Genomic DNA, 21730 nt, shown 5'->3' on the forward strand with positions numbered 1-21730 from the left:
ACCCTCCTGTGAACGTCCATATTCCTCTAGGCCTCTATTGGTCTAGACCAATTAGATCAGAATCTACTGAGGACAGTATTGGACATCTGTATTTTTATTAATTTTTTTGTTTATTTATTTTTGAGAGGGAGAGAGCACGTGCCCGCGCATGCGCAAGTGTGTGAGCGGGGGAGGGGCAGGGAGGGAAGGAGACGCAGAATCCAAAGCAGGCTCCAGGCTCTGAGCTGTCAGCACAGACCCTGATGTGGGGCTCAAACTCACGAGCCATGGGATCATGACCTGAGCTGAAGTTGGATGCTCAACCGACTGAGCCACCCAGGCACCCCTGCCATCCATATTTTTAGATGCATCCTAGGTGATGTTAATGCCCAGGTGATATGGAAAAGTAGTACCTGCGTGGTTCCTTTCACCTACACTGACCCTTATGGCTGTGGGACTAGGGGTAGGGTATACCCTGAGGACAGACTTGATCAAACCCTCGTTCCTCTACATTCTCTTCCCTTTTCTCTTTGTATGGTGGCCCAGTTGGCCTTGGGCTGGTCCTAGGAAAGAGATCAATTTGCCAAGGTGAGAGAGGTAAACATTTCATCACCTTGGTGGCTGCCTCTAAGAACAGCAGCTCCCTTCAGTGACTCTGGGCTCCAGGGAATGTCAACAACTCTGGCCCTGCCATTCTCCTGTCTGGTTGGGTAAAGCCAAAATGGAAGGGAATAATAAACAGCCCCTGGCACGATTTCCAGCCGAGGGGTTCCTGGTGACCGTCATGTTTAAGACAACATTAGCAGACATCATTGTTCTCACTAAAGACAGTTAAACTGGGGCTCGAAGAGACAGATGTGGGTCATCAGACCCTCGGTATCAGGATTTAACAGAAAATTCTTCATCTTTGGTCTTTCAGTAGAACTCTTTCCCTCGTGCGTTGTTGCCATCTGGTCCCCTTTTGCTCTTCAGTGAGAATTCTGGGCCACCTAGTTACTGTGCTCAGCTGTGACAGTTCTGTTTTGTCCCAGAGCAGGGTGTCTTTCTGATGTAATGGCTGCCTGCCTTCAGCTGCTGAGCACTGAGATGATGGGTGAGAGACCTGTATCTGATCTGGCAGTCAATAAAAATCTGGTTTTACATTGCTGGGCTCCTGACTTTTAAGCACTTGGGGGCCAGATTCTTCCAGATAAGCATAGAATGACTTAATTCTGCCTAGTTGAGGGCAGTTGTGGGTAGTTTTTTTTAAGTACCCTGCATATCTAGCCAACCAATAAAACCTGTTTTTCAGGAGGCCAGCTGGGATCAGAAAGTCATGAGTTTATTGGGGTAAGTTTCAGGCCACACAAACCAGCATTCCTTGCCCACGAGACTCTTGGAGGATTTCAAAAAGCCAGATGGCAGAAGCACATTTATTCAAAACAAAACAAAACAAAACAAACCTGTCCAGGGCAAAGAAATCATCCATTTCTTTGTATCACGCTGAAATTTTACCAACTGATTGTGATAACAATGGTAACCTCATGCTGAACAGAACCTCTTACCGGCAGCAATATCTTTGTTCATTTGACAAGTAAGAGCCCACATTCTTAATTAAATGTGGCTGATAGCATCTTTTAAAACCTGGGGATTGATGTGATTTGATGACCGGGAGCGGACGGTCAAGAAAGAAATCTTGAGACCTTTTTTTTGGTGGTTTAATTAAAGCATGGGGATAGGACCCTTGGGCAGAAAGACCTGCAGTGGGATTTTGAGGAGCAAGTGATTATGTACTTTTAAGTTGGGGGCCAGTAGAAACCAAGGAAGTTTCCAGAAGGATTTTCCTATGTTACAGAAGCCTTACAGGATCCTAGGGCCTAGCTACTGTCAAGCTAAGGTTGTTTTTTGCCTCTACAAGAGCATTAACATTAAAACAGTCGGGAGTTCCTGGAGGAAAGCATCCTCTGCCTGCCTCAAGTAGTTGTCAGTGGGCTGCAGGTTATAAGGAAATTTAATTGTGTCTGCATTTCTTTTGCCTTTGTCCTTCACATCAGGGAATCACAGCAGGGGGAAACAAATCGGAAAGGTACTTGGTATGGAGGACTCAGGAACCTCTGGCTTTTAATACATTGAGGACAGCTTCTGTTAATCCACTGTGCTCAGGGAAGTCCTGGGATGATGGAAGAATCTACTGCAGGGAATCTGCTGATGCTCCCAGAGGAGTAGGAATAAGGATGCGGGAGGTCTCTACCAAGAAGCTCGGTTAGGGTGATGCTAGCTACACTTCCTAGTCATCTTGGCCTAGCAGAGGCACCTGTTATTTTTGATCCCATTTCGTAGGCCACCTGTCCCACCTTGGGGCAGAGTGTGTATGTGTGTGCATGTGCGCTTGCTGGAAAATGGAACCCCTGGGTGGGCCGCCACTTTCAACAACTCTGAATGGCAGCAGGATCCCGATGTCGGTGGGCAGCCAGCCATCCCTGACATGAGAAGCAGGGAGAGGAGTCATTACAGGATTAAGTGGCAGCACAGTTGGCACAAAGCAAGAAAGGGGAGCCCTCGGGGCACCTGGGTGGCTCAGTTGGTTGAACGTCTGACTCCGGCTCAGGTAATGAACTCATGGTTGTGAGTTTGAGCCCCGCATCGGGCTCTCTGCCCTCAGCACGGAGCCTGCTTCTCTGCTGTCAGCACGGAGCTTGCTTTGGATCCCCTTTCTCCCACTCTCTCTGCCCCTCCCCAACTCATTCTCTCTCTCTCTCTCTCTCTCTCTCTCTCTCAAAAAAAAAAAGTGGTGTGGGGGCGCCCATTGTGGTGAAGGTTTCTGGAAGCCGGGACACATGGACTGCTTCTTGGAGGTATTGTGGCTGGCTGAAGTACCCTCTGGGGGTTGTAGGGGGTCAAGGTCTCTAGGGACAGAAAGTTCAGGTTCTAAGGTACAGATGAGGGTGAGGTTTGCACACTGAGGGGTTAAGGAGTGGAGATCAGGGCAGAGTAAAGAGGTGTCACCAGAGGGTCCAGGATGGTGACCAGCACCAGTAGTTGACCTGGTAAAGCAGCCAGGCTCTTAGGAGCTCTTTAAAGGGTCCTGAGAGACATCTGTTGGACAACAGAGCAGTTTGGGCAGTTAGAATAATCTAGTTTGACCACTGACAATGGCATCTTGAGCAAATGGCTTCAACTCTCTCAGAACTTCCTTTTTGTTTCTAAAAGAGGATCACATTTGGTTATATCTCTAAATTGCTAGCACCCAGTAAAGAGTAAGTGGTTCATGGGCCGTTTGCACCTGGGTTGTTGCAATGGGCTCTTGAAAAGTCTTCTTCTTCTTCTTCTTCTTCTTCTTCTTCTTCTTCTTCTTCTTCTTCTTTTTAACCTCCTTCAGGCTGCTGCCTACCACATTTGCTTCTCAGTTCAGCAGCCCAAATGATCCCTTGCAAACATAGGTCGGCCAAGTCTTAGTCAGAATGTAAGCTGGAATCCTACACCTGTCTAAGGCCCTAGGTGATCTGGCTCCTATGCTCCCGACCTCATCTTCTGCTCCCCTTCTCGCTCTGCTCTGTTTCTGGCCTCCGTGTTGTTCTTGAAACAGGTCAGGCCTGCCCCTGCCCAGGGATTTTTGCTGTTCCGTCCACCTGAAATCCCCTTCCTTCAGACATCTGCATGACCCCCTCCTTTCACCTCCCTCCAGTCTGTCTGCACCAGCGCCGTGTTCTCAGTGAGGCTTTCTCACCATCCAGTTGAACACTGGACCATCCAGTTGAACAGTGATCTCCATCCTTCTCCCATACACCCTGTGGTCCCTATCCGTCTCCCCTGCGTTAACTTTCTGCACAGTGGTTATCCACTTCCAAAACATGACGTACGTATTTGCTTTGTTTTACTCTTCTCTTATCCCCTCACTGGAAGGCACATTCTGGGGAGCGTGGGGTTTCTGGCTGGTGTCTGCATTGCCGTGTCGCTGGCTGGATCACAGTATAACTGTAAACATTTGTGTATGATGTTCTCACTAACTCTGGAACTTCTGCAAAGTGGGGGAGCTCAGGCCTCTCCCCGTGTCCCTCACCCTGCACTCCCCCAGGCAACCAGGACTTAGGCCCTCCTACATATAAACAACTTGGGAGAACCATTCAACTTGAAACCACTGAATTCCAACAGGCCTTGAAATCCAACACTCCGTTTACAGGAAGGAAACACAGAACAAAGAGGAGTAAGTTAAACAATACCGCAAGGAGGTCCTCCGCAGGATTCCGTTCTAGGCACATTCCTGGGACAAATGACTTAGTTTCTTCCACAAATATATGTCCTGAAAAGGAAAAATCAGGGAGTGGGGAGCGATTTCACATTAAAAGGAGTTGAGAGTGGTAGATCATCGAAACAAAATGTGCCCACCTCGTTTGGATCCTCATTTAAGGAATTTAGTGTAAAAGACACTTTTGAGAGAATTGGGAAACATTTGAAAGTGGATTGGATATTAAGTGATAATGGGATCGGGGTTTTATATATATCCTCACATATCCTCTCACAGACCCGGTGCGTGTGTGCGTGTGTGTGTGTGTGTGTGTGTGTGTGTGTGTGTGAGTTATAGAGAATTAAGCTCCATGGAAAATTATTCGAGGGCCTGTGGTCCCACTTCTCCCAAAGATGGCACATAGCTGACACCATCCTGGATGCCAGGGAGGTAAGTTAACTCATTACGTAAATGGATGTCATACGTAGGACATCAGGGCTTAATTTTCTTATGGAACCCCAATGGAGAAGATAGGGGAGCTGGCATTTGCTTTAAATTTCTCCAGAGGAAAAAAAGGGGGAAAGAGATAACACGAAGTTGGCAAAATGTTGGTAATCCTTGGAGCTGGGCTCTGAAAACAGGTTCATTGTGTTACTCCCTATACCTTTTTGTAGGTGTAGAGACTTCTGTGATATAAACTTACTTCTTTTTTAACTATTAAGGGGAGATGAAACAGTTCCATTTCCTGAGGAGGAGGTAGGCCCATTTTCTTTTCTCTCTGCTTCTCTGTTGGGTGTGGGTTGAAGTGTGGAGGAAAAAGGGGTGGACCTGTCGCTTAGGAGGCGTGCAGTATTTATTTAACCCTCCTTATAGGCCCTTTTGCTCCTTCCTTGGCTCAGTTCGGATGGAGTGGAGTGCACGGTGGTTCTCAGTGTGGTAAGATGGGGCAAGATGCCTGCTGGGGCTGGGGCTTTGATTGCTTGTCCTGGGCAGTGGGCATCATAGGGAGAGGGAGCTGAAGGGGTGTGACGTGCCCCCTTTCAGCCTGGCACCTGTCAAATGGGAAGGCAAACATTTCTACAAATATACATCCACCGTTGAAAGGCGCAAGGTTGAAGACAGTAGCAAAAGGCCAGTGATTTCCCTTTGCCGTGGCTCCATGAATCCTGAGTTCAGAGCTCTCCTTACCCGTTCAGGGTGACTGGCTCTGGTCAGAAACCACAGGGCAACCTGTCTGTGGTGGGGACTCAATACCCGCCCACAAAGCTCTGTTCTCATGCTTTTGGAAAAACCTCAGGGAAATGTCCTCAGGTGTTCCTTCTCCATTAGTGCCTGCCTGGCTGGGAAAAGATCTTATCTCCATGAAGACACACTTTTTGCAGCCTGGGTCTGGAACATTTGGGGCAAGCAGGAGTGAAAGCCCCTTTATCTCCAGGGCTTTTTTTTTTTAAATTTTTTTTTTTCAACGTTTATTTATTTTTGGGACAGAGAGAGACAGAGCATGAACGGGGGAGGGGCAGAGAGAGAGGGAGACACAGTATCGGAAACAGGCTCCAGGCTCTGAGCCATCAGCCCAGAGCCCGACGCGGGGCTCGAACTCACGGACCGCGAGATCGTGACCTGGCTGAAGTCGGACGCTTAACCGACTGCGCCACCCAGGCGCCCCTCCAGGGCTTTGATCCGGGCAGGATTTCCCCCTCCCCACCACGAACTCCTCCGCAGCTGCTCTGGCCCTCAGGTAAACACTTGCAAAAGCACAGCTACTCAGACCCCCCTGTGAATCTTTCTGGAGGCTTCCTTTCACTCGCTTTGCAGATTTAGTAACTGCAAGTTGGTTTCCTGTGGCTTAATATGTTTCTAGCTTGAGCAGATTTGTGACTTGTCAGAAATATTTTGACACAACTATTAACTTTGTGACCTCTGCTGGCTCCCACTAATAGAGCTCGGTGGCCAGGGGCTGGGAATGAGTCAGCAGCCTGGACCACCTCTCCGGGGACTGTGGAAGCTGCTGAGAGCGGTACCTGCCTCAGGGACTGTTCTTCAGGAATTAAATGAGCTTGCTGAATTACAGGAGCTTGGCCCTTGTGTAGAGTACTCAGCACGTGGTGAAAAAGCTCAACAATTATTAGCTGGAACAAAGCGATGAAGTCTATCATTAAGTTGTCGCTATAACCCTGCAGGGGTGAATTTTTAAAGTATTATTATCCATCCTCTACAGATGAAGACACAGGCTTATTAGAAGCTGATGGACTGGTCTAACCTCATATAACTGACAGGTAGAAAGGTCAGGATTTGAATCTGGGCTTTTGAGATGACAGAGCGTGAACCCTTTCTCCCAAGCCAGGGCATCTCGCACCATCTGTGAAGAATCCTTTTCTTTCCCGCCAACCTCTCCCACATCAATAGCTTCTAAAATGCAATGAGGAGGAATTTTTGGAATACTCTTAAAGTTATTGTTAGGATCAATAGGCATAAAATTACTCCTTCGAATTAGTATAAAAGTTGATTATATTAGATTCCTATCCTAGAATCCATCCCAGATCTTGAGAAAGCGTTCTCAGACTAGCCTTAACTGCGGATCTCACTTTGAGTCATGGTGCCCTCAGCTGCCCTTTTCTCAGAACATGATGTGTGGGTGGGACCACTTGTGTCAGAATCACACGGGTGCTTGCTAAATGCCCATCTCTGAGCCCCCATCCCAGACCACTTGGATCAGAATGACTGAGGGAGAACTCAGGAATCTGCATTTCAATAAGTAATTTGATAGTTTTTTTTTTTTTTTAATGTTTATTCATTTTTGAGTGACAGAGAAACAGAGAGACAGAGATAGAGCATGAACAGGGAAGGGGCAGAGGAAGAGGGAGACACAGAATCCGAAGCAGGCTCCAGGCTCTGCGCTGTCAGCACAGAGCCGATGCGGGGCTCGAACTCACAGGATGTGAGATCATGACCTGAGCTGAAGTCAGACACTTAACCGACTGAGCCACCCAGGCGCCCCAGTTATCGATAATTGTGATATGCTCGAAGTCTGACCATCAGTGCTCTGGGCAGTGCTGCCTCCCCTCACTGGTAATAGGTGATAGGGAAATAGTCAAGTGAGTATAGTATTTTATTCTACACCCCCATCCTGACCCTGCTGTTTTGTTGGTGTGTTTTCAATTCTTAAGGACTTCCTTTTCACAGAAACTCACTGACATAACCTGTTTTCTGATCTCATTCTGGTGCATGTCAGCAAGCATGGATTGAGTGCAAAATGGGTAGAGGAGGGATAGACCCGACCACAAGGTGCTCACAACAAGCAGACAATGAGTGTTGCCAATGCCAAGTGCAGAACCCAGGGGCACTTCTGTGTGCAGAGATGGGGGAGATGAGGAGGAACTAGCAACGGAGATTTACGGAGGAATGACCAGTAAGGTGGAGAAAAACCAGGAGAGTGTGTAGGTTTTGGAAGCCAGAAGCAGGAAATGACCAACTTCTCAAAATACTGCTGAGGAGCCAAACACGGTGCAAACTGAGCACTGGCCATTTACTTAGCAGCATGGAGGTCACGGAGGTCTTTGGTGACGTAGACAAGAGCCGTTTCCTAGAGATGGCGGAGGCCTGCTGGGGTGGGTTCAAGTGAGGATGGGAAGAGGAAAATTAGAAACCGTGAGTGTACAACGTTCTTTCAAGGAGTTTTACTGCGAAGGAAAGAGGGCAGCAGCTGGAAGGTGAAATGAGGTCAAGAAGTTACGCAGGAGGGACAGGGAAATGGCGATTATAATGTAGAAGGTACGCCGCGGCGAAATGTGTGACCGTTGTAAAGTCATGTGTCTTTTTCAGCGAATTCCTTCAGCAAAACAGAAAAAATTGTCTCCCGTGCTTTTTTTTGTTCGAGCTTAAACTCTGCCCACTCCCACCCAACGATATTGTCCAAGAAGAGTCTGCAAGTCTCTCTTATTTCTGACCTAGCCTAGTTTGAACACACTTGAAAAAATGACATTACTTGTTTTTCATATTTGCTTCATCTGTTTTGTGGCTGAAGTGTTGTAAAGTAGATTTCGTCTCTACTTCACATGCATGGGACTGACTGTTTTTAAAAAAACCACATATATAATCATACCTAACAGAATTAACAATGATTTTTTTTTTTTTTAAGAGAGAGGTTAGAGTGAGAGAGAGCCAAAGCATAAGAGACTCTTTTTATTTTTATTTTTATTTTTATTTTTATTTTTATTTTTATTTTTGGGACAGAGAGAGACAGAGCATGAACAGGGGAGGGGCAGAGAGAGAGGGAGACACAGAATTGGAAACAGGCTCCAGGCTCTGAGCCATCAGCCCGGAGCCTGACGCGGGGCTCGAACTCACGGACCGTGAGATCGAGACCTGAGCCGAAGTCGGACGCTTAACCGACTGTGCCACCCAGGCGCCCCCAATGATTTCTTTTTTAAAAAAAAAAGTTTAATTTATTTTTGAGAGAGACAGTGTAAGAGTACGAGAGGGGAAGGGACAGAGAGAGAGGGAGACAGAGGATCTGAGGTGGGTTCTGCACGGACAGCAGGGAGCCCGATGCAGGGTGCAAACTCATGAACCGAACCATGAGATCACCACCTGAGCTGAAGTCAGACGCTTAACTGGCTCAGCCACCCAGGCACCCCAACAATGATTTCTTAATATCATTTAATACCAGATCTATATTCAGATATCCCCATTTGATAATGGGACCCCATTTGTCCCTGGTGGTATTTTGTTTAAATCAAAATTCAAGCAAAGTCTGCATATTGCATATGGCATTTTTGCCTTTTAAGCCGTTTGTTTTCCATGCCCATTGACCTGTTGATGAAACTAGTTCAGTTCTGTAGAATGCCCTGCTTTCTGGCTTCTGTCTGTGGTGTCATTTAACTTGTTCTTTCGCCCGTGTTTTCTCAAAACTGGAATTACATGTAAAGGCTTGATTATATACAGGTGAAACATTTTGGATGAGAGTTTTTCGTAGGTGGTGCTGTGTGTTTCATGTTGCCTCACATCAACCAAGAGGGGTTTGTATGTTTGTTTAAGATAGGAGAAACAATAGCATGTCTATGTGCTGATAAGCATCATCTTTGAGAGGGATACATATGACGCAGAAAAAAAGGGGAGATTATATAGAATATCCTTAGGCAGAGAAGAGTATGTAAGTTCTAGTGGCACATTGGGGCACCTGGGTGGCTCAGTTGGTTAAGCGTCTGACTTTGGCTCAGGTCATGATCTCGTGGTTCGTGGGTTCGAGCCCCGCATCGGGCTCTATGCTGATGGCTCAGAGCCCAGAGCCTGCTTTGGATTCTATGTCACCCTCTCTCTCTGCTCTCGCCACTCCCCCACCCCTCCCGCCCACCCCTTGCGCTCTGTCTCTCAAAAATGAATCAACGTTAAAAAATATTTTAAAAAATAAATATGGGTTCTAGTGGAGCAAATGTTGGGTACGGCAAGTGTTGGGTGCATCCATAGTAACAAGACATCATTTGGACATAAATGCAGGTAAGGTGAATAGCTGTGGTACAGAGGTGCACATGTGGTGATTCGATTCTGGTAGCTTCTTTTCTCTCTATGAGTAAGTAGCACGTTCACCAAGGAAAGGGGAAGATGAGGGGACTTTTCATGGGGATGAAGTCACATAGTCCTCTAGGCAAGTGGCAGGTGAATTGACTAGAAAAGTAGCATGTGATTACTAGGAAGCCTAAAGCAGCTACCGGCAGTTTATGATCATGAACTTGAGGCAAACTCCACTAAGTATCGTTTTTTGATTTTCTTTACATATGCAGCTGTATGCTCGCAGGTGTGGAGGGGCACAGAGAGTTGGCTTTAACCAGGATTGGGGTTTATCCAATATTGTGTGATGGAGGAGCTCAATTTAATGAGTGACTGTGGAGTTTAATCTGGGAAGGAAGGGAAGTGGGGCTGTGAAGGAAGTGCGAGACCATGAGAAGGTCATAGGAGGAACCACAGAAGACAGTTGGAGGTCAGAACTAGTTGGACAAAGCTACGAAGATAGGAATGGTGTGTGGGGGTGGTGGTCCTGAAAATCAAGACTGTGGAGTCTTTTATGAAAATGATAAGATCGGAGATATGACCTTGGGGGTGAGTGGCTGAAGGCACAATCACTGGAATAGAAGAGGTTCACTGAGAGACCAGGGACTAGAACCATTCTGTAGGTGGATGTTGATATCACCACGAGTCAGGACAGACACAGCGTGGGGAGAATTACAGTGAGCCAGCTGCAAAAATATTCAAGGGGTGAAGAAGAGTGTCCCGGTGGAGGGGAAACGACTTCACCGATGCCGGTAGCAGGTGGTGTGGTCTGCATGGAGTTGTGTGAGGATGAAATGAGCTGGTGCACGTGAAGTTCTCAGCACTGAGCACAGGCTCCACATGTCAACGTGGTTCTCATTCTGAATCTTTGTGGTTCCAAAAAGCAGAGCTTAACCCCCTAGTTTATTTTTATGGGGGAGCTGATTTCTCTTCATTTTAAGACCTTCTAAGGGGCAGAGCTGTTCACAAAGCTATATGCGCCCCCCAGGAGGTGGTGAATTCCCTCTCGCTCTGTGTATCCCACAGACAAAATAAGCTTCTGCAGCGACAGTGCTGCAAAGGGGGTTCTAGCAACTGAAGGTGACGGACGGGTGCGAGGATGAGTGTGGATCTGATCGTTGAAGGGCGTGGGGAATGGGGAGGGGTGGTGTCAGAGCTAGCTTCGCTCTTTCATTCAGACACAACTGAGCACGTCCCACTTACGGTTCCGAACCTGGCTAGACGAAGGAATTCTCCGTCTGGGTGGGACAGACCTGCAAACAGCTAAATGTCACGTAGTCTGATGAGAGCCAGAACAGGCACAGTGGAGTTGTATGGATCTCTGGGGGGCGGGGGGGGGGGGGGAGTCAAGAAAGTCTTCAGAGTCCAGGGACACATAAGCTGGTGCAGGGGATGGTGGGGGACTGAGTGGGTGTGGCCCCGTGTGAACAGGGGAGGAAAAGACGTTTCATCAGAAGGAAATTTACTTGCAGGGCAACAAAGGGTGCAAGAGCACAGGGCATTTGGAATGCCATAATTGAGTTACTCTGAGAAAATTACTCCTCTTCCCTATTTCAGCCTACCCATGTGTAATCTGGGACAACCATGGGGTGCACCGGAGGGGATGGTGAGGAGTAAATGAAGTGATGCCTATGGTCTTTGTCACAAGCCTATTGTAATCCCTATGGGTGTATCACCTTACTTGATTATTTAAACAATCCTATGAGATAGGGTCTTTTATTATTACTCCCATTTTACAGATAAAGAAGCTGAGTCTTAGAGGGTTGAGTAGCTTGCCAGAGGTCATGTAACTGGTGAGAGAGTTTGGACTCTTGCCCCCAATCTGTGTAATCCCAGAGCTCTTAACCTCAACCCCTGCGTGCTGAGCACACAGCTAGTACCAAATAAATGGTAGCTGATGGCCAAAGTTTCTCACCCAGAGAATTGAGGATTCTAATTCCTGCAGCTGGGTGAAGTTCACCACCACTGCAGCCTTACGAGCAGCAGTGACTACTTCCGGAAGACTCTCCTCACCTATGGTAGATGGACATCAACAATTGGGCCACTTTTGTTTCAGCTACTTGGTTTTTGGAAATCGGGCAGGGAGTGGTTGTTACACCCTAGGAGGGTGAGTTGTTCTGAACAGGTGCAATCGATAGGGACAGGAAGATTTGCATTAACTATTTGTGCCCTGAATTCAAACAAGTCACATGGTCTAGCAGCTTGCGGGGGTGGGGGGGTGGGGTGGGGGGGGGTTGGCAGCGAGTCAGCACTCATAGGCAAGAGGCGTCACCTAGAGGGCAGGGGGCTACCCTCAGTGTTCCTCATGAGGGTGCCGAGAAAGAACCTTTTCCATCAGTGTGGCCTGAGGGAAGCATAGGCCTCTGAAGGCCTGGTAATCTTTCACTCATTCAACAAATAATTATCGAGTGCTTACCAGGTGCCAGGCACTCATCCAGGCACTGAAGATCGTAGTGAAGAAGTCTGAGAAGGCTCCTACTTAAGGAGTTTACATTGTTAGCAGAGGAGGCAGCTGGTAATCAGATAATCATACGAATGCATGCGTAATTACAAACTCTTATGCCACAAAGGAAACATACATGACATGAAAAGAGGAAGAGGTCTCAGCGCTATTTTAGGACTTGACCAGGAGTGCCTGGGCTCCAGTTCTTTGATCTGATAAGGAGCCCCCTGAGTTTTTGACAAGGAACACCACAAGGCACCTCTCGCTTTTGCCCTGTGTGGCATACCCAGGGCCCGCCCACAGCTGTCCTCCTGCCGGTATGAACCCCAGGCCTGCAAGGTGGGCGGGTGTCTCCTCCTGGGTCAAGGGAGGGAGGGAGTTATGGCCACTCTGGCTTCCTCTGAGTTCTGTTAATGCTGCATCTTCCAGGACAGGCTTCAAGGCCAGCCCAATAGTGTGCGTGGGGTTGATACACAAGGTTGGAATGTATTTTCAGTGTTGTCCCTAACAGTTTTGCCAGTAACATAAGAAGCGTAATAAAGGAAGTCAGACTGAAAGATGAGAACTTTGCTCTGCTCACCAGTTGCTCATCAGGTCTCAGTCAGGTACATTTTTTCCTAGATATTTGGACGTGAGTAACTTTTAGTCACAACGATGGATGCACAGATAACATTCTCTGTTTCACTTTTTTTTTGTTACAGTGTTTGAAGAATTTTCCCCCTGTTGCTACATAAATTCATACACAATTATCTATACATTTTGTATATTATTACATATTACCTTGTATATTTTAAGTTAATTAATATTGTGTTATATATGTATATTTCCTTTCTTTTTTTTTAAAGTTTATATTTTTATTTTGAGAGAGAGAGAGAGAGAGAGAGAGAGAGAGTGAGCGAGGAAGGGGCAGAGGGGAGAGGGAGAGAGAATCCCAAGCAGGCTCTGCCCGGTCAGCACAGAACCTGACGTGGGGCTGCAGGGCTCAAAAACTCATGAGCCGTGAGATCATGACCTGAGCTGAAGTCAAGAGTCAGACGCTCGAATATCGAATTCTGTTTGTAGCTTTTTAAATTTTATTTATTTTTGAATATTGTTCCAACTCTAAGAGTAATGCATATACATTTTAGATATTTTGGAATATACAAAAAATTGTAAAAGCTGAAAACATTATTCTACCATCCAGTGTTGTTTTGTTTTTTTCTAGTCCTTTCTCTCACATGTACATTAAAATTTTTATGTTTTTGGATTTGACTAGAATATTATATATAGTTTTACAACCTATTTTTTCCAGTTAGCATTATACTGATAGAAATTTCACATATCACTAAGTGTTCTTTGATAAGAAATAACTTAAAAAAATTTTTTTAATGTTTTTATTTATTTTTGAGACAGAGAGAGACAGGGCATGAGCAGGGGAGGGGCAGAGAGAGAGGGAGACACAGAATCTGAAGCAGGCTCCAGGCTCCGAATTGTTAGCACAGAACCTGATGTGGGGTTCGAACTCATAGAGTGTAAGATCATGACCGGAGCTGAAGTCTGACACTTAACCGACTGAGCCACCCAGGTGCCCCGATAAGAAATAACTTTGAAAAATCTGTCTAGAGTATCTTTAGGGATGAGCTGAATCTTCTCTCCCCAAATTGCTATTTACCCCTAAACCAGTGACTAAACAATCCTTTTCTTTCTCAGGTTGCTCTGTGGTGCCTGCTTTATCCTTCTAGCATGTTCTTATCTAATATAGGTCTGTTTCCAGGACTTCTCTGCTGTTCCCAACCCTGAGCTCAGCACCTGTACTGGGCTCTTGTCTCTTTGTGTTTCTTTTTTTGAGCCCTCCGGGCTTCCTGGATTGAGCCAAAAGACTCTCAGAGGTGCTTGACCACCTTGTTAATCTTTAACCCTGCCCCTCCTGGAAACCAGCTCTGAACCTCCTCTTTTTTTTTTTTTTTTTTTTTGCTTCTTTTTCTTTTTTGGCCTTTGCAGATGTGTTTTGATCATCCTGAGAAAAATGAGCCTTGGCCTCCAGACCCCATAAAGCCAACCTTCCTCCTATGGAGAATAGTGCTGGTTCCTGAGGACCTGCTGGGCCTGCAGCCCCAGGGGGATTAGCCGGGAGCAGGTAAGGAGACCTGGAAGCTTGGACTATGGAGCAGCAAAGGGGTACATTCCTAATTAAGAAATGGGGTGGTAGAATATGGGGCCGGGAGTCACACGGTCTCGATGTCTCACTGCGGCTTCGCTATTTTCCTCATGTATTATCTGTACCGATTCGGTGAGTGGTGAGAATAGGTGGTTTGCCTGTTTTTATAAATAGGAAGTGGGAGACTTGAAGTTATTCTGTGATTCAGCCCACCTTTTTTGAGCACCTTCTTTGTGCCAAGTCCTGCCTTTGGTACCGGGCATGTAGTGATGAGCAAACCAGGGCAGGAACCTTACTTTGACTGGGGTTTTCTTAATGTTGGTTTAGTGTTGGCTTGTTCTTTTTATTTATTATTGAAAAATAATTTTTAATGTTTTATGTATTTATGTGTGTGTGTGTGTGTGTGTGAGAGAGGGAGAGAGAGAGAGAGAGAGAGAGAGAGAGAGAGAGAGAACGACAGAACGAGTAGAGGAGAGGCAGAGAGAGGTAGACACAGAATCCAAAACAGGCTCCAGGTTCTGAGCTGTCAGCACAGAGCCCGACGCGGGGCTCGAACTCATGAACCACGAGATCATGACCTGAGCAGAAGTCGGCTGCTTAACTAACCGAGCCACCCAGAGGCCCCTGGCTTGTTCTTTGTAGGTGATAATGTGGGTTGTTCCTGTTCTTCTAGAAGCCTGGTGGGGGTAGAAAAGATTTATTGACCTAGTCCCATCAGTTCAGTAAGCCTTTATTGAGTACCCAGTCAGTTTCAGGTCCTGTGCGGGACACTGGGGTTTCAGGAATGAGCCAGGAGGGGTTCCCCTCTAGCAGGGGGTCAGCAGGAAAGGCAAGCATTGCTTAGCACCTGATATAAACCCGAGGGGGTTCCATGGGAGGGCAGAAGCAGAAAGGTAACTCTGGTTGACAGGCAAGTGGACAAGCGAGAGACTATGGCAGTGCAAAGGCCCAGGGGCTAAGACCTCTGGAAAATCCAAAGCTTGGTGTGTTTCCCCAGAGAAACAGGGGAGAAAATTTTACTACTCCTTTCCTTCAGTTTGGGCTGCTTAGATGGAACTGCTTTAGTCCCTGTCTCTTCAGAACAGCAGGAGAGAGGAAAAAGGGTCTTGAAATACTCTGTGTTCATGACCAGAAACTCCAGCCGGTTTTTGGACTTGGAGCCTGAACAGAGGGTGGTGTTAGGAGACCTGGGGAGCCCTGAGGTAAGCTTTCCGATGAGTGCACTGGGGCCATGACCCTAAAGGCTGAGGCTGTCTTAAAGTGGCAGGACTGTTGTGCCGGGCTTTTTGGAGGAGGTCTTCTTTTTTGAGACCCTCAACCTTGGGACAGTAGGTGATGGCCAGAAGGTGACCACCAGCTCCTTCCAAGCCTCAGCTCCTAGATAGTGAATCAGGTCTTACCTCCCTACCTCCTGTTTCATTTCACTCATACATAGAAGAGTTAAGTCCCAACTTACTGCACTGCTTTCTAGTCACACATGCAACTTTGGAAATTCTTCCTTCCCTCCCCTGCCCTCCCCTCCCCTTCCCCTCCCTTCTTCCTTCCTTCCTTCCTTCCTTCCTTCCTTCCTTCCTTCCTTCCTTCCTTCCTCCTTCCCTTCCCCTTCCCCTTCCCTTTCCATTTCCTTCCTTTTCCCTCCCTCCCTCCCTCCCTTCCTTCCTATAACATCAGTTCTTTCAATTATAAATGGAGCTAATATGATTTCCTGTGCTTACCTGACAGGGTTATTGTGGATCTTATAAGCCTAATTTTTGTGAAGGGGCTGCCTGAGGGTAAAACAGTGCACACTGGTCAGGGCTGGGACATTGCAGATGGCAGAGGTGGTTTTTTCCTGTGATTGTCTATGGGTTAAGTTGTCCCTCTAGGGACCCTGATTTCTGATTTCTGAGACCCTGATTTCTGAGTTTGGTCAACACTGACATTTCATTGTTTTTCAACACAGATGTCTGTCTTTTAGTGCAAAGACCATACACTTTTAGAGTCAGATAGACCTAGGTTGGAATCCTGGTTCAGGCACTGACTACTGGTTGACTTTGGAGAAGCCCCGTAACTTTGCTAAGCATCAGTGTTTTCATTTTCTCAGATGGGGCTGTGAATATCTATCTCATGGTGTTATAGTAAAGATAAAATTAGACATTGCAGGGGTGCCTGGGTGGCTCCATCAGTTAAGTGTCTGACTTTGGCTCAGGTAATGATCTTAATGTTCTTGAGTTTGAGCCCCGCATTGGGCTCACTGCTGTCAGTGCAGAACCCATGTTGGATCCTCTGTCCCCCTCTCTCTCTGCCCCTTCCCCGCTTTCTCTCTCTCTCTCTCTCTCTCTCTCTCTCTCTCTCTCTCTCTCTTTCTCTCTCTCTCAAAAATAAATAAACATTAAAAGAAATAAATTAGTCATTGCAGCTAAAGTGCCTACCATACCATACTGGAGGTGCTTTTTAAATGCTCCTTTCCCTTCTTCTGAGTTCTTTAGCTATTGTAGTCATGCGATTAGCTGGGCTGAGTGTCTGAGGAAATTGAATTCCTTAATTTTCTGACATGTAACAAGGCCCCTCCCCGATTTCACGATCGTAGGTTTGAATTTTTCTCCCTTTGTACATTTCGTCACTTCCAAAACTTCTGCAGCCCAAGGCGAGAGCCCATTCTCCCCAGAGCCACTGGTTCCTACGGTACTTCCCATGGGTTCCAGGAATGGTCTGGAAGCCACTTACATTGAAGAGTCTCAGATGAGGACCTGAAAGTCAGGTGTTCCACTCTGCCATTTCTCCCTGTCACACATGGCGTCCACATGGCCCTGAGCCAAGGGGCTGCTCTCTGGTCTGTTCAGAACACTTCCTATGCCTTTACAATGACTTGGTTGAAACACCATTTTTTTCTGGTCCTCCTAGTAGTCTGTGCATGAGAGAGGGATTACTCTACGTAAACCTAGGTGCCGACAGGTTTAGTGACTTGCCCAAAGTCATCAAGAATGGAGAGAGACCAGGTTTTGTGAATACCTAGTCCAGTACTCCTATATCTTGGGCCAGATATCCTTAGCTGTGGGTTCCATGGGAAGGAACTATGGATCTCTAGTGGGTTAGCAGAACCCCAGAGGTGATTGCTTAGACTCATTATGGTAAATAAACCCAGTTATTTAGGAGAGAATTTAATGTTTTCTAAAAGATACAGATAATTGTTTGAGTTCAAAGTACTTCCATTTGCCATCTAGTTACACAATTAATTCCGGGAAAGCCAAGTAGGTCTTTACCCAGATGTAAGGGGGCATATTAGGCTCTATGCGTGTAATAAAATCCACATTCCAGAACTTGCAACAGTTTAGTGCAGGTTTATAGTGAAAGAGACATGGGTTATGGACCCCGGTGCACTTGGATTTGAACTTCGATGCTACCATTCACTCAGCTTTGTGACCCTAGGCACTTCTCTTAACCTCTCAGAGCTTCGGGTTGCTAACCTATGAATATGGAGACTCTAACACCTTCATGGCTAATGATGGTCAGGGCGTCTCTGCACGGCTCAGGGGATGCCCTTCCCATTAGACACTTGTGCACGTGGTACTGGCTAGGGTTGTGCATCACAGGGGCCCTGGTTTATGGTGAAATTAGATGAAATACCGTCTTAGGTGCTTCCTGCGTCTTTGTTTTTATCTCCCGAGTTGGTCACGTGTGTGCTGTCTTACCAAGATTTCCTCCGCTTTACCATGAGGGGGGTCAGCATCCTGCCACCTGATAGTACTCTTGCAGGGCACGCCACGAAACTGGATGTCATGTTGTAAGCTAACCGTCGGTGGTCTTCTCACGTAGGAGTCCAACACCCAAGCCCTTAGAGAGATGCGCCACACCCAGGTCTGTCTGTCACAGCCCCTGTCTGTGGACCGAGGTCTCTTTCTGGCAATTGGTTTTTAAAGTTTATTTATTTATTTTGAGAGAGAGAGAGGCAGAGGGAGAAAGAGAAAGAGAGGGAGAATCCCAAGCAGGCTCCGCACCATCAGTGCAGAGCCCGACCTGGGGCTCGAACTCACAAACCGTGAGATCATGACCTAAGCCCGAATGAGGAGTCAGACACTTAACTGACTGAGCCACCCAGGCGCCCCTCTTTCTGGCAATTTTAAAAAGGATGCTGGGCCCCTTAGGATTTCAGGGAGTTCGGACTCTTGTGATGTAGACCAGTTATCCTGCTCTTCCTTCTTTCTGCTAGTTTTTCAAGCATGCGTAAGGCCCTGACAGACCACGTAAGGCCCTAGGAACCCAACAATGTGTAAGATATGGTTCCTGACCTCAACTAGCTCGAGAGTATAGTCAGGGAGCTAGGCTAAGACAACGCAAGACCAAGACTTAGGGCGTACGAAGGAGTGGTCGGAGAATACAGGACGTGTTTATGGTTCAGAGAACAACAAGGGGTGTCTGAGGACTGCTTGTCTACGTTCAGAGCCCAAACCGAGGCCGAATGCAGACTTCAAGCTGCTATGGGCCGCGGGCCTGGTGGGAAGTGGACCAAGGTTGGAAGTGAGTCTCCTCACCCTGAATCCGCTGCCTGGCTCATCGTCCCACCTCTTACCTGTCACTACTTTTAGGTTTCGTTTTACCTAACAAAGGTTTGTGTACCTAAACAAAATTTTTGCCTCGTCTTACCTCTTTTAGGGCTGTTTCCTGCTCAGAACAGAGTGGCTACCTTGAGCACATCTTTCATTATGATTCACGCCAACTTGAAGAAAAAGTTCAGCTGCTGTGTGCTGGCCTTTCTGCTGTTTGCAATCATCTGTGTGTGGAAGGAGAAGAAGAAAGGGACTTACTATGATTCCCTTAAGTTGCAAAGCAAGGATTTCCAGGTGTTGAGAGGTCTGGAGAAACAGGCTGAGACTTCAAGCAGCACCCAGGACCCCCACAGGGGCAGCCAGGCCCTCAGCAGCCCCCGGGGCCCAGCCAAGGCCAAGCCGGAGGCCTCCTTCCAGGTGTGGAACAAGGACAGCTCTTCCAAAAACCTCATCCCCAGGCTGCAGAAGATCTGGAGGAACTACCTGAATATGAACAAGTATAAAGTGTCCTATAAGGGGCCAGGGCCGGGGGTCAAGTTGAGTGCCGAGGCCCTGCACTGCCACCTCCGGGAACGTGTGAACGTCTCCATGGTAGAGGTCACAGATTTTCCCTTCAACACCTCCGAGTGGGAAGGCTTCCTGCCCAAGGAGAACATTAGGACCAAGGCTGGGCCATGGGGCACGTGTGCTGTGGTCTCATCGGCAGGATCTCTGAAGTCCTCCCAGCTCGGCCGAGAAATAGGTGGGTTCTGGGGTGTTAAGGTGAGCTGAGCAGCCAGTGCCCCCATGGAGCTGGGCATGTGGGCGGGACTGGAGAGGAGGGGCCCACGTGTGGCTCCGTGGACTGGCAGAGTGGGCCCACGACAGTGTTTTTCAGCCTTCTTGTATGAGTCAGAGGTACCATAGGGCAGGCAGCTGAAAGGGTGGGGATCCAGGCTGCCAGCATCTTTATCAGTGAGAACAGCTTTGCTTGTCTCTTTTGTACTAATTAATGGATTAATTTCATTTTAGAGGGAGAACATGAGCAGGGGGGAGGGAGGGGCAGAGGGAAAGAGAGAAAATCTTAAGCAGTCTCTGCGCTCAGTGGACTGCTGAGCGGACTGCTCAGCGGACTCAGCAAACACTCAACCTACTGAGGCACCCAGGTACCCCTGCCAAATTTTATTATAAAGCTATGACCACTATAGGTGCAAGAGCAGAGAGGATGAGTGTCCAGGCCTTTGAGTCAAAGGACCCGGTTTGTAGTGACAGTGCATTGTTTACCAGTTGTGTAATCTCTGAGCCCCAATACTTAGTTGATCAGTTCAATGGGAACAGTAATTGTCCCGACGTCACGGGATTACTGGGAGGATTAAAAAGCAAGGCACGCTGGGCACACAGCAGGTGCACAGTAAGCGTTATCCCTGTTGGTTATAATGTTTTAGAAGTATGCTATTGTTTCAAATGAAAATGCAAACAAATCTAAGAGACCTTACATATATGTGTATCAAAATTATTTGAGAATTACTGTGCCCACCATTGGCTGGTTTGAGGTTTGAGGCTGGAGACACGGCACATTATCACAATCCCTCGGGCAAACAGTTTTACAAGGGACACAAAAGGAGCCATGAAACTTACCTTACTTTGTTTGGTCTTCTGGACCCACTGCTGTGGATATTTCCCCTCTCGTCACTTAAGTTATCCGCCCAAAACCCCTGTTAGTGGTGCAGTGTGTAAAAGCAAACCATTTGAAACCATCCAATATGTTCAATAGTGGAGAAATAGCTGGACAGATTCCAGGTAGAGTGGGAAGGCTATGGGCGAGGCATGCTGCCTGATGCTCCCAGGCCTTCAACAAAAGGCCTACCCCCTTTCTTTCCCCTCTGGATTCTAAGCTCCTGCTCTGTGTTGTTGATAGATCCGTGAAGGAATAAAAGAATGAATGAGGGACGCCTGGGTGGCTCAGTCAAGCGTCTGACTCTTGATTTCGGCTCAGGTCATGATCTCACAGTTCTTGAGATCGAGCCCCGCATCGGGGTCGGTGCTGACAGTGCTGAGCCTGCCTGGAATTCTCTCTCTCTCCCTCTCAGCCTTCCTGCTCTCTCTCTCAAGATAAAAAAAAATAAACTTACAAAAAAGTTTGTAAAGAATGAATGAATCCCTTAAAACATTTGTTAGGCTAAATGCCCAGAGGAGATGCCCTATTAAAAAGCAGAACATTTGAAGTCCAACGTGCAATTTTTGTTACGTCTCAAGATCAAAGTTTTTCCAGGGAAATACACACTTGAAACTATAACTCTCGTCTATAGAAAAAGGTTATTCTAACGTTTATGCACATCACTCCAAACTTGTATGGAGTGCATAAAAATACAGGCGGTTCCAGTTCATAGAAGTATCGGGCTCTCCCTGAAACCGCAACGCAATTCCATCACCCGGCAGACAGTGATGATTTCACGTGAAAAAGAGCATCAGCTAGCACCTGGGACATTCTAAACATGACCACTACAGAGCAAAAATCAGGAAGGAAGAAAGGATGAAGGAAAGGATCCATTCTGGATGAACAAAAAAACCTCCACACTGAGTTTTTAGAAAACACAGCCCCAAAGAAACCAGAAAGGCAAAAGCAGAAGTGGGGGTGGGGCCAGTCACCTTGGCAGCTTTTATTAGGAAGTACTGACTATTTGGGGAAGCACAAAATGTGATCTCACCACTTCTTTCTGCTGCAGAGAATCCCATTTGGGTCTACTTTTCTTCCTTTGAGAGACTTTCAGACCATTTTTCCTGGCAGTTATGTGCAGGGAATAAAAAAGGAGACATATGACCTCACCTGCTCCAGGACCTTCCAGAGCCTGACAGAAGGGGAAGGCTTCCTGTGCTTTGCTTTCTTTAGCCTGATTCATTTCACAAGGATGGAA

At 47.1% G+C, this 21730-nt stretch overlaps 1 protein-coding gene across 8 annotated transcripts in view; it reads left to right on the top strand.

Annotated features, from left to right (window-relative positions):
- ST6GAL1 (ST6 beta-galactoside alpha-2,6-sialyltransferase 1) overlaps positions 1–21730 on the top strand; it is a 120837-nt gene that overhangs the window by 72924 nt on the left and 26183 nt on the right. For 6 of the 8 annotated variants that reach the window (XM_047876351.1, XM_047876355.1, XM_047876350.1 and 3 more), the window contains 2 exons: positions 14154–14289; positions 18943–19578. In XM_047876351.1, coding sequence (XP_047732307.1) covers positions 18993–19578 — 586 coding nt within the window. In that variant the 5' untranslated portion in view covers positions 14154–14289; positions 18943–18992. Of the gene's footprint in view, positions 1–5080; positions 5120–14153; positions 14290–18942; positions 19579–21730 lie in introns of those variants that run through there. The other 2 variants (XM_047876356.1, XM_047876357.1) reach the window with 2 other exon arrangements.

The sequence above is a fragment of the Prionailurus viverrinus genome, chromosome C2 (assembly GCF_022837055.1).
Source record: "Prionailurus viverrinus isolate Anna chromosome C2, UM_Priviv_1.0, whole genome shotgun sequence".
NCBI lineage: Eukaryota > Metazoa > Chordata > Mammalia > Carnivora > Felidae > Prionailurus > Prionailurus viverrinus.